Source organism: Chiloscyllium plagiosum, chromosome 16, assembly GCF_004010195.1.
Source record: "Chiloscyllium plagiosum isolate BGI_BamShark_2017 chromosome 16, ASM401019v2, whole genome shotgun sequence".
Classification (NCBI taxonomy): domain Eukaryota; kingdom Metazoa; phylum Chordata; class Chondrichthyes; order Orectolobiformes; family Hemiscylliidae; genus Chiloscyllium; species Chiloscyllium plagiosum.
The window spans coordinates 63,402,837-63,419,289 of record NC_057725.1 but is presented as its reverse complement, the minus strand read 5'-3'; the positions used below and the strand labels follow the sequence as shown (position 1 = coordinate 63,419,289).

Sequence of the window (16,453 nt, the reverse complement as noted above, 5' to 3'; positions counted from 1 at the left end):
ACACAGGCACACACACAAACAGAGACACTCACATACACACTCACCCTCACACAAACACATACACACAGACACACACACCCCTGCAGTCACACAAACACACCCCTACACAGATACATCCACGTGCAAGCACACAGACACACACCCTGCCCCCACGCATTTATCACACACACACATACACCCCATACCCACATAGATCGGACTTTCCTATGAAGGGCTTATGCCCAAACATTGATTCTCCTGCTCCTCGGATGCTGCCTGACCTGCTGTGCTTTTCAAGCACCACACTCTTGATTGCCTCAGATTAGCAAATGCTCCATGTTAAATTCCAAATTCATGTTAATTAAGTGTTGAATTTTAATTAATATAATTCAATTAATACAGAAACCAGTGTTTAAAATCCAGCTTCCTCATTCTTGTTGTGAAGTGCCTTCATCCTCCCTCACCTCTGTAAAATCCCCCATCTCTACAACCCAGCAAAACATTCACACTCATTGAATTCTAGTTTTGTAAGCACGCCTGGTTTTAATTGCTACACTATTTATGGCTGTACCATTCAGTAGCCAAGACTGTCAAGTCTGTAGTTCCCTTCCTAAACCTCTCCACTTCATTTTCTTCCTTTGAGATACTCCTTAAGATCCATTTCCACCCAAATACCTAATCATTTGCCTTAATATCTTCCTAATGGCACATGGTACAGTGGCTCAGTGGTTAGCACTACTGTCTCACAGCACCAGGGTCCCAGGTTCGATCCCAGCCTCGGGTGACTGTCTGTGTGGAGTTTGCACGTTCTCCCTGTGTCTGTGTGGGTTTCTTCTGGGATGCTCCAGTTTCCTCCCACGGTCACAAAGATGTGCAGGTCAGGTGAATTGGCCATGCTAAATTACCCATAGTGTTAGGTGCATCAGTCAGAGGGAAATGAATCTGGGTGGGTTACTCTTCGGAGGGTCGGTTTGGGCTGATGGGCCTGTTTCCACACTGTAGGGAATCTAATCTAACATTGCTTGCTCCGATATATTTTTATGCAACTTGTCATATTATTACCTTTCTGGCACTTTATAAACACGAGGCACCAGATGTTACAATCAGTGTTGGAAACCCTGCTTCCATCTCCGGTTGGATTGTAACTTAAGCATTCAACTGTAGATGTCTTCCATACTGGCATTTCCTGGACAGAGGTCTCCTGTTAAGAATCTGTCCAGGAATCCACAAACCCCATCATCAAAGAGGATGGGAATGGATACCACATTTTACAGCTGTCAGTGGGGTGCGTTCTCTGATTCAAATAGCTCGTAACACTTCGCTAGTTGCTGTGAATGGGCACAGAATGCAAATGTGTGGGTAAGAGTGCCAGTTAGTCAAGGGCTTGGAGTGCCTTTCGGTAGGATACCAGATAAATAACAAAGTGCAATGGGCAATTTGGAGGGTGGGTATCAAGGGCTTTGATGATACAACCAGCAGAAAGGGATGGGGTAGGTGTGCCATCCAGGGGAGTACTATGCCAATTGTTTGAGGGTGGGCAAGTTGTCAGGAACAGAGGGAAATCAGAGCAGCAGCTGGAGATATGGGCTCCCAGGTCTGAGATCTGGGAAGGTTCAGGCCAGTGGATGTGAGGGATTATGTCTGGTGGAATTGTCAGGAGAGGCTGGTTATGTTTGGAGGGGGTCAGGATGGGGAGGGGAGGTAATGTTCAAGCTGTTCACCAGGGTGTGTCACCTTCAGGGGTCAAGTCCGTGGTGATGACTGGGGGATAACGGGATCCTATTGGGTGATGATTCCAGACCGGGAAAGTTTTTGGTTGTGGTGGGAGTGGGATTCAGTTGAGGGGTTGAGTGTGGCATTCCATTTGCTAGTCATCCAGGAGTTGGAAAAAGTTTTAATCCAGTAACTGGTGCTGGGTCACGATGAGCTGCACTGCTCTTTGAAATCCAAGACTTTAAAGGATTGTTTCAGAGGCTACCATCACAGGGGAATGGTACTTTGGAATCTTCAATTTCCCGGACCATTCCCATGGAGTCAGTGGTCTCTGGATTGCCTCATGACCCTGATGGGCATCTCTCGTTGACCAAGTCCCAGTCACTCACTGGACATCGGAGTATCAGGCCAAGTTGTTGTGTCAAAGTCATATTTTCCAACCAGGGAAGAAAGTAAATATTTATAATCGAGCCCGTCAGTCCAATGCATCTATACATTCACATCCGCACCAAATCTTTAAGAAATGCCACTTATTAGATCAGTCAAAACTCTCCACCAATGTCCAGGGAACTTCCAACATTAATTGACCACATCAGTGTCCCCTGGTTCACTGAACATTTTCAGCTGGAGGAAAGGTGCCATGAGTAAGGTTGGCGAAATGCCTCCCCTTTATATGTGAGTGACTGGTTACAATTCAATTAACATGGAATGTGGTCCAGAGTGAGGCAGATGTTGATGTTCTTTTGGCTGTGTGGAGTCCATTCTTGAGACAACTGTGATGATTAGAAACAGACTGTTTTTTTTTGTTTAACCAAAGAGAGCACTGGTGCAGTTCTTACCACATGATCATTATCACCAGCTTCATGACAATCTCATTGAGGATGTTGAAGAATTCTACCATCAGCCTCGCCCTCTCCCCCATTTTCCCCATCGCGATGCCAAAGGCAATAAAAAATCCAATTAGACCTGCAGAGGGGTGAAGCACAAATATCTTGAGACTGAGAGGACGTGGCATCTGTAAAGAGACATTACTAACTCATACAACCATGTACTCAATCCTGATTTAGATTAACATAGAGAGCGGGAGAATCTCTTAAGGGGAGATTCGGAAACAGGATTATTTGAAAGGGTAATCATAAGCTGTATTCATATCACATTAACAAAGAAACTACACACTGCATGGATTAGTGCTGGGCTCCTTAGCTATTAATATTATCTGAGTATATTGAAGGTATTGAGAGTAATGTGTCCAAGTTACAGATATACAAAGCCAAGTGAGAAAGTTGTGAGGAGGACATAGAGTTAGAGAGATGATACTTGCTGTGGCAGGGAGAAAAGACAAACAGACCTTTTTAAAATGATGAGAAACTATTGTGTGTTCATGGTGAGTCAGACTTGTGTCATTGTACATTAAACCAAGCAAGTTGATGGAATAAGTGACTTGATGGGAGTTTAGCCTTTAGCCAAGGGGACTGGGGTGTAAGGCAAGGAGGTCATGTACAGGCCTATGGTGTGTCCACAACATGATTTTAGTCACCACATCTAAGGGAGGGGATACCTGCATCAGAGGGGGTGGCACAGTGGCTCAGTGGTTAGCACTGCTGTCTCACAGTGCCAGGGAGGCAGGTTCAATTCCACCCTCGGGTGACTGTGTGCACACTCTCGCTGTGTCTGCATGGGTTTCCTCCACAGTCTAAAGATGTGCGGGTTAGGGTGGATTTGCCACACTGAATTGCCCATTGTGTCTAGGGATGTGCAGGCTAGGTGGATTTGCCATGGGAAATGCAGGGTTACAGGGACAGGTTGGGATGCTCTTCAGAGGGTCAGTGTGGACTTGATGAGCTGAATGACCTGCTTCCACATTGTGGGGATTCCACAATGTTACATCAGCAAGGCAGACCTTGAATGATATGGGGTGGAGGAGTGTTTGGGGAGGCTTAGACTGTATAGAGTTGCTGCCACATACAGCAGATAGATCTTTTACCTCATTTAAATATCCAGTGGTCTGTAAGATATAGAAAGATAACTGAAGTGATCCTACCCAAAACATTCATGCCATCCTTGAACTGTAAGGTCTTTGTTACAGTGAAACTGGGCCCCTCCGACTCTGCCAGAGTTTCATTTGCTGCTTCCAGCAGGAGCCCAGTCAGGTTGGAAATAGTCCTAGCTTCAGGACGATTCTCCACCTTCTTAGTCACTGTTTGTATCTATCGGAAGAAAGAGACACAATTAGCGAGGCAAGGAAATGACTGCATTCCACATCACAAACCTCCTGGATTTTAAAACGTGGAGGTATTCAGATGAGTGCGCAGACTCGAAGGGTCAGTATGGGCTTGATGGGCCGACTGGCCTGCTTCCACAATGTAGGGATTCTGCGAGTGTTCATGTGCTCACCGAATCACACTGCATTGACAGAGCGATGGAGAACTGCGCTAACCAGTTATTCCTCCTGTCACTTATTTACTATCCCTTCTGATCTTTTCCCCTCTAATGCTGAATGTTCCCTTTGAATTTCAGGCACAACGTGACGTTGCATGTTTCTTCCATCGCCTTCACCTCTGCGCCGATTTCAATGGACAAGAGTCCTCTCCCTGTCCCGCAGAACCAACACTCTCCCTCCACCTGGATCTCTCTCTCTAGCCTTCTACCTGCACTTGGTCTGTTCATTCAGAACTGTCGACGTGACAGTGGTCACCCCAATTCCTCTACCCACCCCCCTTTACCCATTCCAGCCTATCCTCCCGGGAACTGACTGCACTCCATACTCTCAGATCCAAACCTGACTTTATAATTAAGCTTGCCGATAAGGGCGGTGCTGTTGTAGTCTGGTGGACTGACCTCTACAGCTCTTGGCGACCTCCTCCTATCACCTCCTGGATCATGACCCCATTACGGAACGCCAGACCATTGTGTCCATTACGGTCACCAACCACATTTCATTTGGTGATCTCCCCTCCTCCACTGCCTCCAAGCTGATAGTTTCCCAAACCCATACAGCTCACTTCCACCTCCTTCCCAAGATCCACAAACAGGACTGGCCAGGGAGACCCTTGTTTCTGCCTGCCCCTGCCCAACAGAATCCAGCTCTTCCTACCTCGACTCGATGTTGTTCTCCCCTTGTTCAGTTCCTTCCCACTTCGACCTGCGACTCCTACGACACTTTTACACCAGTTTCAGACTGTGCAGTTTGTGGTCTCCAACTGCTTCCTCTTCCCATGGATGTGCAATCCCCCATCAGGATGTTCTCAGGGCTCACCTCTTCTTCCTGGGAATAAGGCCTGAACTGTCCCCACCCACCCCCCCTGCCCAAGCTGGTCCTCACCCTGAACAACTTCTCCTTTAACTCCTCTCACATTCTTCAGGTCAGAAGGGTTGCCATGGATACCCACATGAACCCCAGTTATACCTGTCTCTTTGTGGAACACTCCTTGTTCCAGTCCTATTTCGGCCCCCACCCGTCATTCTTTCTCCGATATATCGATGATATTCTTGGTGCGGACTCCCTCTCACATTTGAAATTGAAGAAGTTTATCGACTTTGCTTCCAATGTTCACCCCGCTCTCACCTTCACCTGGTCCATCTCTAACTCCTCACTTCCCTTCCTCGACATCTCTGTTTCCATTTCTGAGGAAAGGCTAGCCACTAATATCCACTACCCACCGAATGCCACAGTTACCTGGACTATACATCCTCACACCCTGCTTCCTGTAAAGACTCTATTCCATTCTCCCAGTTCCTCCGTCTCTGACACGTCTGTTCTGATGCCAACTTCCACAAAGGCGCCTCCGAAATGTTCACCTTCTTCCTCAACCAAGGATTCCCCACTACCCCTCAGTTTGACCCATCTCCCACACTTGAGCTCTCACCCTCTTTTTTCCCTCCCACAACAGCGATATAGTCCACCTCTCCCTCACCTACTGTCCCACCAGCAACCACATCCAGCGGATCGTTAACCACCATGCCCACCAGCTCTAGCAGGATGCCACCACTAGACACACATTCCCCTACCCTCCCCCTTCCACAGTGACCATTCCCTGCAGGACACCCTGGTCCACTCTTGCTTTACTCACAATACCCCCACACACCCCCAACATCCCCCTTGCCATTGGCACCTTTCCCTGCAACCACAGAAAGTGTAACAACACCTGCTTGTTTACATACTCCCTCCCCAGTATTCAAGGGTCCAAAAACACCTTCCAGTTGAAGCAGCGCTTTCCCTGCATTTCACTCAATCTAGTTTACTGCGTTCACAATGTGGTCTCCCTCATATTGGGGAAATGAAGCATACAGTGGGAAACCATTCACAGAACACCTACATTCTGTCTGCAGCAAAGACCCTGAGTCTGTTCCCTGGCCAACATCCCTGTCTCAGTCTTGCTGCAGTGTTCCAAGCTGGAAGAACAGCACCTCATTATCCACTTGGGGACCCTGCAGCCTTCAGGATACAATATTCAGTTCCACAATCTTAGCGCCTGAGCACCTTCTCCCATGTCCTTACCCTAAATCTCACACACTAGACACGGGCTGCTACCACCACCAACCCACTGTCAGCTCCTCATGGTCCCTGTTAGTAGCTGTCCATTGCTCCAGGCTGACCTCTACCCATTCTTTTCTCTACCCAATTGCTGTTCTCTCTCACTCTGGGCTCTGTCCCCACCTATCGTTTACTCCTCCCCCCCCCCCCCCCCCCCCCCCCTCCCTGCACCCTGTCTTCAGCAGACATACCAACCTTTTCCCTAGCTGCAATCAGTTCTGAAGGAGGGTCGCTGGACCCGAAATGTTAACTCTGCTTTCTCTCCTCAGGTGCTGCCAGACCTGCTGAGTTTGTTGCAGCAACTGCTGTTTTTGTCCCTGATTTCTGATCCCCTATTCATTCTCCTTCTTGCCTCAATCAGGGCTCCAATGAACCGTGGTCTAATGTGAAATCCGTCAGATCACTGGAACAGCAGCTTGTTTGGTCTTTCAGTCACGTGATGACTCATCTCTACCTCAACCTCATTTGGCTCCATTAGCTCCACGTATCTTGATCTCCTTAACCATCAAAAGTCTATCGGATCATCTTGAAATTTCCAAATGACTCGGGAAACGTGACTGGTTGGGAGAGGTTGTTTCCCCTTGTGGGAGAGTCTGGGACCGAAGGGTGGAATCTCAGAATAATGAGTCAACCATTTTAGACAGAGAGGAAGAAGAATTTCTTTTCTCAGAGGTAGTCAATCTGCAGAAGTCTATCCTGCAAAGGGCTGTTGAAGCTGGTCTTTAAGTTTACTCAAGGTTGAGAAACATTTTTAATCAGTAACAGAATCAAGGGTTACTGGGATAGGGCAGGAAAGTGGAAGATTACTAGATCAGCTGTAATCTCATTGAATGGTGGAGCAGAATTGATGGGTAGAATGGTCTGCTCTGCTTCCACAGCTTATGACCTTCCGTGAGAGATTTCTGGATTTCTTCTCCCCGCAGTTTGATCAGGAGCTTTGTTTATTCAAAGTTTGGGAGAAGATTTGTAGCTCGGGTGCTCGTCGTTGTGGTTCTGTTCGCCGAGCTGGGAATTTGTGTTGCAGACGTTGCGTCCCCTGTCTAGGTGACATCCTCAGTGCTTGGGAGCCTCCGGTGAAGCGCTTCTGTGATGTTTCCTCCGGCAGCCTCCTCCAACTGCAACGGACAGCTGGAACTGACCACCGGAAGTGGCAGAGACAAACCACTATAAATGCCGGAGGAAACATCACAGAAGCGCTTCACCGGAGGCTCCCAAGCACTGAGGATGTCACCTAGACAGGGGACAAAATGCCTGCAACACAAATTCCCAGCTCCGGGAACAGAACCACAACAGCTTTGTTTATTTCAATCCCTGTTCTAGTTGCAAGATTATGCCTTTTTGGTAGAGACTCGCACATCACAGGAGTTCTCTGGATTGAATCCAATCCAGTGGTCCTTCTGAATCTTTTTTCCTTCTACTTGGACCTTGGGGGTCCATGTTAGGCAGAAACTTCCAGAACCTGAAGTCAATGCTGTGCTGATCGCTGGTGTGGAACATGAGAGCAACTGTGTATAGAACCGCCTAGCTTCGAGGGAATGTGGGTTCAGTTCCCGCACCACCTGACATGACCATGAAGGACTCTCCTTCACAACCTCTCCCCTCGCCTGAGGCATGGGGACTCTCAGGTTAAAACACCACCAGTCAGCTCTCTCCAATAAGAGGGCAGTGCTGTGGTCTGGTAGAACTACGTTGACTTTAGCTTTTTTGACCTCCAGTGTTAGACATGCATCTGTTTCTGATAGATCGAGATTAACTTTAGATTACAGAGTGAGGTGGATAGATGTGGACAGGCAGATCTTTCCTTCATTGCTGCTGTAAGCGATTTCCTTTAGGTGGACATGCAGAAGAGGGACAACCAAGTTCCCAGCATGCTGTAGTGATTTCTCCCAGTTTAACTGCAAATGCAAGGGTGCTGCTGACTGATTCATAACCAAACCCTGGATACTCATCATTCTAAGCTGCTGGAGAAAGGTCGGAGGGATATGTCTGACAAGAGGTTCCTTATACAGGACATCAGCTTCCTACCTCCCCGCTCTCGGCATGTAGCAGTTTCCCCTCTCCTGACATTACTTACTCACCCCTGTCTCCACCAAATCCTCCTGCCTTCTCTTTCCTATTCCCCACTCACCTGGTCCCCACTTCCAGTGAACATCATCCCCATACCCCCAGTCGATGAATCCACATTGAAGCTGCATTCTGGTTTCAGTCACCCACCTGCTGAAAACAAGCCTGCACCAAATTTTCAGGGAAGAGATTCCGGATGAGATCCAGGAAGGCATCCAGGCTCGACACTTCATCATTCTTCTTCCCTTCTCCAAGCTGCTTTCTCAGCGCAGGGTTGCCCGGATGTATGGCGAGTACCAGGATCACACCGAGTATTGCAGCGATGATAGTGGTAGTCATATAGTACACCATGGCTCTGGTTCCCAGGCGCCCACTGGCCTTAGCATCGAGTCCAGATAAGCCTTGTCAACATCAACAAACATAGATTTGACACAGTAGGTTAAACCAGCCGGGATATTTCTTTACACTGTGTATAGTTTCCAATTAAAAAAAAACTTCAAGTATCTGGGCCAAACCTTACTTGCAAAGGATAGAAAATCCTCACACAGAACTGTTGCCAATTAATTTAAATCCATATCTTCTGATCATTCTGTCTTGCTCACACTGTTTCTATTTATTTAATCAACTCTTCATTGATGTTCACCAACCCGATTAAACCTTCAATTAATCATCCCTACTCCATTCTAGTTGTTCCATGAGCTGAACACTCCTGACACCGTTCTACAAAGTTTCTGTACCATGTTCTTTAAAGCACTGATGTTCTTTCGAAAATGTGGTTCCCAGAACCCATCACAATTCGCCAACGATCATTGAAGGTTTGGTTTTTAACCATCTTTGTGCTTTTTGACTCAATGCCTCTGTTTACAAAGGAACCTGTTCACTCTTTCAAACAAGCGTCTCAGCCTATTCTCATCTTCAAATATATATAAACATGCCAAGATGTCTCTGTTCTTTGATAAAGCTGTCATTTGATTCGATTGGCCTCCTCTCAATCTTTGCACCAAAAATAGATCCATCGCTTCACAACTCCTCGTTAAATGTCATCAGACTGTCTGTTTCTAGGGTTACACCCGAAATGTTGACGTACCCACCTCCTGATGCTGCCAGGCTTGCTGTGTTCTTCCAGCCTCTTGCTTGTCTACCTTGGAATCCAGCATCTGCAGATTTTTTTGTCTCTAACCTGTCTGCTTTACCAGACCGTCTATATCATCCTGATCTGAAGCTAGATTCTGCGCTGTTTCAACTTCAGGTACTCATTCAATATCTTTCTGCACATTTCAGGCAACGCAGGTCAGAATAACTTTCTGTCCTAAAAGATCACTCCTGCTCCCCCTTCTGCTTCTTATGTCAATTAAATCTCTTCCCTCTGGTTACTGTCACTTCAGCCTCTCCTCATTTACTCTTACTAAAGCAAATTAAAATTCTGAACAAGGTTCCCCTCAAACGTCCATGTTCTGAGGGAAATAACCTCAGCTTTGGAAGTCACTTCAACAGGGTGAAGTCTTTCACCTCTGCTACCAATCTCCTCTGCTACCTAACCGTGACTTTTCCAAGAATTTGTGAACAGTAATGACCAAACACAATACTTCAGGGAATGTCGAATGAAGGACTGAGGTTTGTGCACTTTGTCGAGCTCCTGGGAATGCCGCCACTGCCTCTCACCTGTGATTAAACTGGAGATGATCAAAGGAAGAATCAACATCTTCAACATCCGCATGAGGATATCACCTGGGAACGCTATGATCATGACAATATTGGGGTGGATGGGAGATGCATATCGGAGCAACCCTCCACATAATGCTCCAAATATCACGCCTGTAGATGGAAGAAATGGAGATGACAGAATAATAATCACAAGTTACAGTCACACTAGAGCCTGTACTCTTGAAGAAGCCACCAAAGATGCTTCATCAATGAAAGGAAAACCCTTCGCAAAGTGGCAACAAGCTGGGAGTAGGCAGACTGGCCAAGGTACGTTTTGGGGTGGTAGGCTTTAAAGAGGGAGAAGTGGGCTGAGATTCCTGAAGGTTACTGAGGCCAAGTCAACACTGGTGTTTCACACCGATACATGCAGGAAGAGTTAGCAGAGAGAAAGCCAGATTAAGGCATTTGAGTGATTTCAAGGCACAGGTGTTAAATATAATTCAGTATACCGATGATAATTATGTCAACAGTGTACTATTTCCAGTGACTTACAGCATATAACACTGAACGAGACCTTCAATCCAACAAGTCCACATTTATTCTTCAAATGAGCAGCGATTTGAATAATTTCTTATATCCCTTCACCCGTTTTCCTTTAACCACTTGACACTATGACATTTTTGCATGTTCATTGCGTGAGTTGTAAACACCTTACTTGCAAATGCATCTCTGCCAAGGTTGGGGTGCCCAGTGTGAGATGACTGCAGCAACGTTTTATTTCCCCTCTCACACACTATTTTCACATCCTGCTGTGGGCTTTGAAAACCCCTAAAAATGGAGAGTTAGTGACCATTGACCATTGAGGGATGTCAGCTGAGGAGTCAGGAACATTTTGAAAGGCAAGCATAAAGTATTTTCATTCGTTAATAGAAGATAATATTAAAGATAATATTAGATACAGCACCGTAATGTGAACGTGTTTTAATGCAACGATCCACCTCAGGGCTTTGTACTGTATAAGTAGGTTGACCTTCACATTGACTAACATTGTGCATGCGTGATGGTATGCATTACAGTACTTTTTCCATTGGCTAATAAAATATTCACAAAGTAGAATAATATATAAGTAAATATTTCCCATCATGTTTTAAATAGAAAGATAAAATTACAGACCACTCCAATTCTCACAGAATTCTGCTTTTGAAAGATAAATTCTGAGCACCTACCTTCCTTCAGTTATTGACAGGGAACCCGGTTTGAAATGGACAGGACACTAGCTATTCTTTCAATTTCAAGTCGATAGTTATGATAATTAATGATAAGTTATGGTCATTATGAATACTTGTCTGAGTTTCAAAAGTCAGTGTTCTGTTGCCGCAGCTGCTTGAGAAAATGACTGACTGTTATTACAGCTCATAATACAGTCAGTTTTGCTATAACATGTGTCTCTTCAACGCAAGTGCGATTGAAGAATTTAGACCATTATTTGTAGCAGGTGAGCTTTCCTTACCCATTTTAGTAAAGCTTAATTCCGTCCCCACTGGCTTAAATGGTGCTGTTATTATAATTCTTATAACGCATGGAAACAGAACTATCGCGTTATATCAAAACAGACCGTAACATACTTTGACTTTGATACGATTTCAGAAGAAATGGCTGTTTCTTTACATGATGTATTCAGAACTTTAAGGATTTTTTTCCAATCCAGAAGCTTTTGAAATATCAACCACTGACTTTAGAAGGAGCATTTTATCACATTGTAATAGGTTTTATTTTTTTTAAACACCTAGATTTAAAATACTTTGCACAGATTCTAAAGCCGGTACACACAGTGAAGAACTACCGAAGCTATACGGTGGGTATCAAGGAGGGGTTATGAGTGATCAGAGTAGGCACAGGGAGAGTGTGTGGGGATTGAATTTTAAACAATGTTGACAGCTGTTGGAGCATAGGTTTTTTAATCCATTCGCATCCCCCCTCCCTCCTGCTGTATGAGGCAGCTCACAAACTGCTCTGAAAACACAAAGCCTGGGTGAAAAACCATATATATGTGTCATGTGAGCACCCACAGGACCCAACCATACATGGAAGCCACACTATGCAGTCTGCTACTGAAGTGTTGTCATTATCTTCTGCAGAAAAAAATCTTTCTTTTAATCTTGTTATTCTGAACCTTTCAATCACTAAAACAAACTGTTTCCATCCACTCTGACCCAAACAATTATAATGTCAAACACTGGGATCTGCAGCCAACACCACTTCCTCTGGCAGCTCATTCCATACACGTACCACCCTCTGTGTGAAAAAGTTGCCCCTTAAGTCTCTTTTATATTTTCCCCCTCTCACCCTAAACCTATACCCTCTAGTTCTGGAGTCCCCTACCCCAGGGAAAAGACTTTGTCTATTTATCCTATCCATGCCCCTCATGATTTTATAGACCTCTATAAGGTCACCCCCTCAGCCTCCGAGACTCCAGGGAAAACAGCCCCAGCCTATTCAGCTTCTCCCTGTAGCTCAAATCCTCCAACCCTGGCAACATCCTTGTAAATCTTTTCTGAACCCTTCCAAGTTTAACAACATCTTTCCTTATACCAGGGAGACCAGAATTGAATGCAGAACTCTAAGAGTGGCCTAACCAATGTTCTGTACAGCTATAACTTGATCTCTTAACTCCTCAATGCACTGACCAATAAAGGCAATCATACTAAATGTCTTCTTCACCATTCTGTCTACCTGTGACTCCATCTTTAAGCAACTATGAACCTGCACCCCAAGGTCTCTGTTCAGCTACAACATTTAGTGTAGTTGCATTATAGATTGCCCTGTCAGTGGGTTTGAAGGTGGGGACACTTGTATAATGCATTCTGCCTTACCTGCCCTTCCCCCTCCATGGTCCATTTTGTGGATGGCAGTGAAAGCATCAGAGGGCTCATCCACTCTTGGGGCATTCGAAGCTCTGAAGTGGTCAATCACTTGGGACCCATTCCACACCTGCTGCATTCTTACCCATGGCAGAGGGCAGATCTCGCTGGGCAGTCAAACCAGCAACATTTCACTGGGCAGACTGGTGCCACCAAAGAGGGGTGAGGAAGATTCTTGATGGGTCCCCTGTGTCCAGTCAGGGCAACAACTCACTGCATATCCTAAACTATGCCCCTCCTCAGCCCCCAGTGGCCTCTCAAACCGGGCCTGCCTTCCACATCGTCAACATACATACCAACTCTTTCTAGCTACGATTGGCTAAGGGTCACTGGATTTGAACTGTTAACTCTGTTTGGCTCTCTACAGATGCTGCCAGACCTGCTGAGTTTTTCCAACACTCTCTGCTTTTCCCTCATTCTTAACCAGAGCCCACTGATATCCCAGCATTCCCCATGGTTCGGCCTCCCTACCCTTCTCTTCAGCGGACGGGCTGTTTGTACACACAGCCACAGTCACCAATCAAATTTTCCGCTGCCTGGACCATGAGCTACTGGCCAATTGGATTGGCTGGCAGCTCTCAGAGGTGACATTTGCTGCCAGAGAGGGGTGGGATTCTTGCCCGGAGCCCATTTGTGTCCCACTCAAACGTATAAGGGTTACACAGCAGCTGGCATTTTCGAGGGAAACTCCCAGCAGAGTACAGGGAGGTTTTGAGTAACACTGCTCCTCTGAAAACTTGCCCCATGTCTCAAGCTAACACATACTGCAATCTGAAATAGATATCGCAAGTAGCACCTCAGCAAGTTAGACAGCTTCTGTGCAGAAAGGAACCAGTTGGGTCTGCATGAGGTAAGTTCGAAGGTGGGAGGGCTCACAAAATCCAGGGCAAGTCCATCTCACTGATGTCACTTAGAGCCACCACCCTGAGCTGCAGCAGCTGGGGGTAGGTATCGGTCTGCCTTCCTGCTCTCAATGACAGGCCCTGAAATAGCCAACTGGCATGATCATGTGGCCAGCTGAGACACATCCTGGTGTGGCCTCTCTCCAACATACACGCACAGTAGACCCCTTAGTTAGCACAACATGGGTTTGCTTCCAGCTTCCCCAGCTCCTGGAGCACTACAGAGCTAAACCCCTAACTGTCAGCGTTGTGATAGAGTAAGCTGTTGTTGGAATGCTACATGCTGAATATTAATGGAAACTATATTCACATTTCAAACAGCTATCACAGATATTCTAGAATCAGGGTGCAAAATTATTCTCCTGAGAGATAGCAGTCAGCGTATGCAGACCCATTCAGGGCTATTTAGCTGCTCATTAGACTGTACTGTAGTGCCCATTGTTGAGCGAGGTGAGATCAATGAACATTATGTCCCAGAAGTTTAATCAGTGCCCAGTGACACACTTTTCTGTCACTGGTTGTCAGAACAGTGTGTGTCACTATAAGCCAGAGAGTTCATTCAGGACCAGCAAACCTTCCAGAAGCAGGCTGCTTCTAACCTGGAAAGGTCAGTGATATAATCCAGACAGAGCAACAACTTCTCTTCCTAATGCAACTCAGTGGTTAAATGATCAGCAGCACAGTGTTGAGGAATGAGGAATGCCGATCATGCCCTCAACACTATTTGGGTGGGAGAAACAATCCCAAATAAATTATTAATAATTTTGACACTCTTTGAAGACGTGGGGCTTTGTTTTCATCATGGTGGGCGCTGTAACCATTGATAAAATGGTTGGTGGTGGGTAAGTTGCAAACGGTTGAGAACTGCTGAGATTTGGTACAGGTTTCAAGGTCTGAAAGTGCGAGAATGTTTTTTAGCATAGAACCCCTACAGTATGGAAGCAGGCCATTCAACCCATCGAATCCACACTGGCCCTCTGAAGAGAAACCCACCCAGAACCACATCCCCATAAGTAGATAGTTCCAATGGATAACCCATTCAATCTACATAACCATGAATACTATGGGCAATTTAGCATGGCCAATTCACCTAAACTACACAGCTTTGGACTGTGGGAGGAAACCTGAGCACCCGGAGGAAACCCAAGCAGATATGGTGAGAATGTGCAAACTCTATTCAGACAATCAATCTGAGGTGGAATCCAACCCAGGTCCCTGGTGCAGAGAGGCAGCAGTGCAAACCACTGAGCTACCAGACCACCACGGGTCTGAGAGTGAGAATGTGTTTTATACAGGACAGGGGTCGTAGTCTGAGAGTGAGAGTGTGTTTTATACAAGACAGGGGTCACAGTCTGAGAGTGAGAGTGTGTTTTATTCAGGACACAGGACACAGTCCGAGAGTGAGAGTGTGTTTTATACAGGACACAGGTCAGAGTCCTAGAGTGAGTGTATGTTTTATACAGTACAGGGGTCGCAGTCTGAGAGTGAGAGTGTGTTTTATACAGGACACAGGTCACAGTCCGAGAGTGAGAGTGTGTTTTATTCAGGACACAGGTCACAGTCCGAGAGTGAGAGTGTGTTTTATACAGGACATAGGTCACAGTCCGAGAGTGAGTGTATGTTTTATACAGTACAGGGGTCGAAGTCTGAGAGTGAGAGTGTGTTTTATACAGGACAGGGGTCACAGTCTGAGAGTGAGTGTGTGTTTTATACAGGACAGGGGTCACAGTCTGAGAGTGAGAGAATGTTTTATACAGGACAGGAGTCTCAGTCTGAGAGTGAGTGTGTGTTTTATACAGGACAGGGGTCACATCTGACAGTGAGAGTGTGTTTTATACAGGACAGGGGTCATCGTCTGAGAGTGAGTGTGTGTTTTATACACGACAGGGGTCTGAGTCTGAGAGTGAGTGTGTGTTTATACAGGACATGGGTCACAGTCTGAGAGTGAGTGTGTGTTTTATAAAGGACAGGGGTCACAGTCTGACAGTGAGTGTGTTTTATACAGGATGGGGTCACAGTCTGAGAGTGAGTCTGTGTTTTATACAGGACAGGGGTCACAGTCTGAGAGTGAGAGTGTGTTTTATATGGGAAAGGGGTCACAGTCTGAGAGAGTGTGTGTTTTATACAGGATAGGGGTCACAGTCTGAGAGTGAGTGTGTGTTTTATACAGGACATGGGTCACTTTCTGAGAATGAGTGTGTTTTATACAGGACTGGGGTCATCATCTGAGAGTGAGTGTGTGTTTTGTACAGGACAGGGGTCACAGTCTGAGAGTGAGTGTGTGTTTTATACAGGACAGGGGTCACAGTCTGAGAGTGAGTGTGTGTTTTATACAGGACAGGGATCACAGTCTGAGAGTGAGTGTGTGTTTTATACAGTTGAAACTTTATTGCTGGAACAGCGCAGCAGGTCAGGCAGCATCCAGGGAACAGGAGATTCGACGTTTCGGGCACAGGCCCTTCTTCAGGAATGAGCAGAGAGTGTTCAGCAGGAGAAGATAAAAGGTAGGGAGGAGGGACTTGGAGGAGGGGCGTTGGAAATGTGATAGGTGGAAAGAGGTCAAGGTGAGGGTGATAGGTCGGAGGAGACTAACTATCCGTGATCCCAGTCTGGTTCACTGTGATCCTGACCTAATTAAATGTGATCCCAGTCTGCTTTACCGTGATCCTGACCTAACTATCCGTGATCCCAGTCTG

At 46.2% G+C, this 16,453-nt stretch overlaps 1 protein-coding gene across 3 annotated transcripts in view; it reads right to left on the bottom strand.

Annotated features, from left to right (window-relative positions):
- The window catches only part of LOC122557968 (excitatory amino acid transporter 2-like), a 510,588-nt gene that overhangs the window by 26,183 nt on the left and 467,952 nt on the right, over positions 1 to 16,453 (bottom strand). For all 3 annotated transcript variants that reach the window (XM_043706266.1, XM_043706265.1, XM_043706267.1), the window contains 4 exons: positions 9,953 to 10,105; positions 8,441 to 8,691; positions 3,734 to 3,899; positions 2,532 to 2,658 (listed from right to left, as the gene is read on the bottom strand). In XM_043706266.1, coding sequence (XP_043562201.1) covers positions 2,532 to 2,658; positions 3,734 to 3,899; positions 8,441 to 8,691; positions 9,953 to 10,105 — 697 coding nt within the window. The remainder of the gene's footprint in view (positions 1 to 2,531; positions 2,659 to 3,733; positions 3,900 to 8,440; positions 8,692 to 9,952; positions 10,106 to 16,453) is intronic.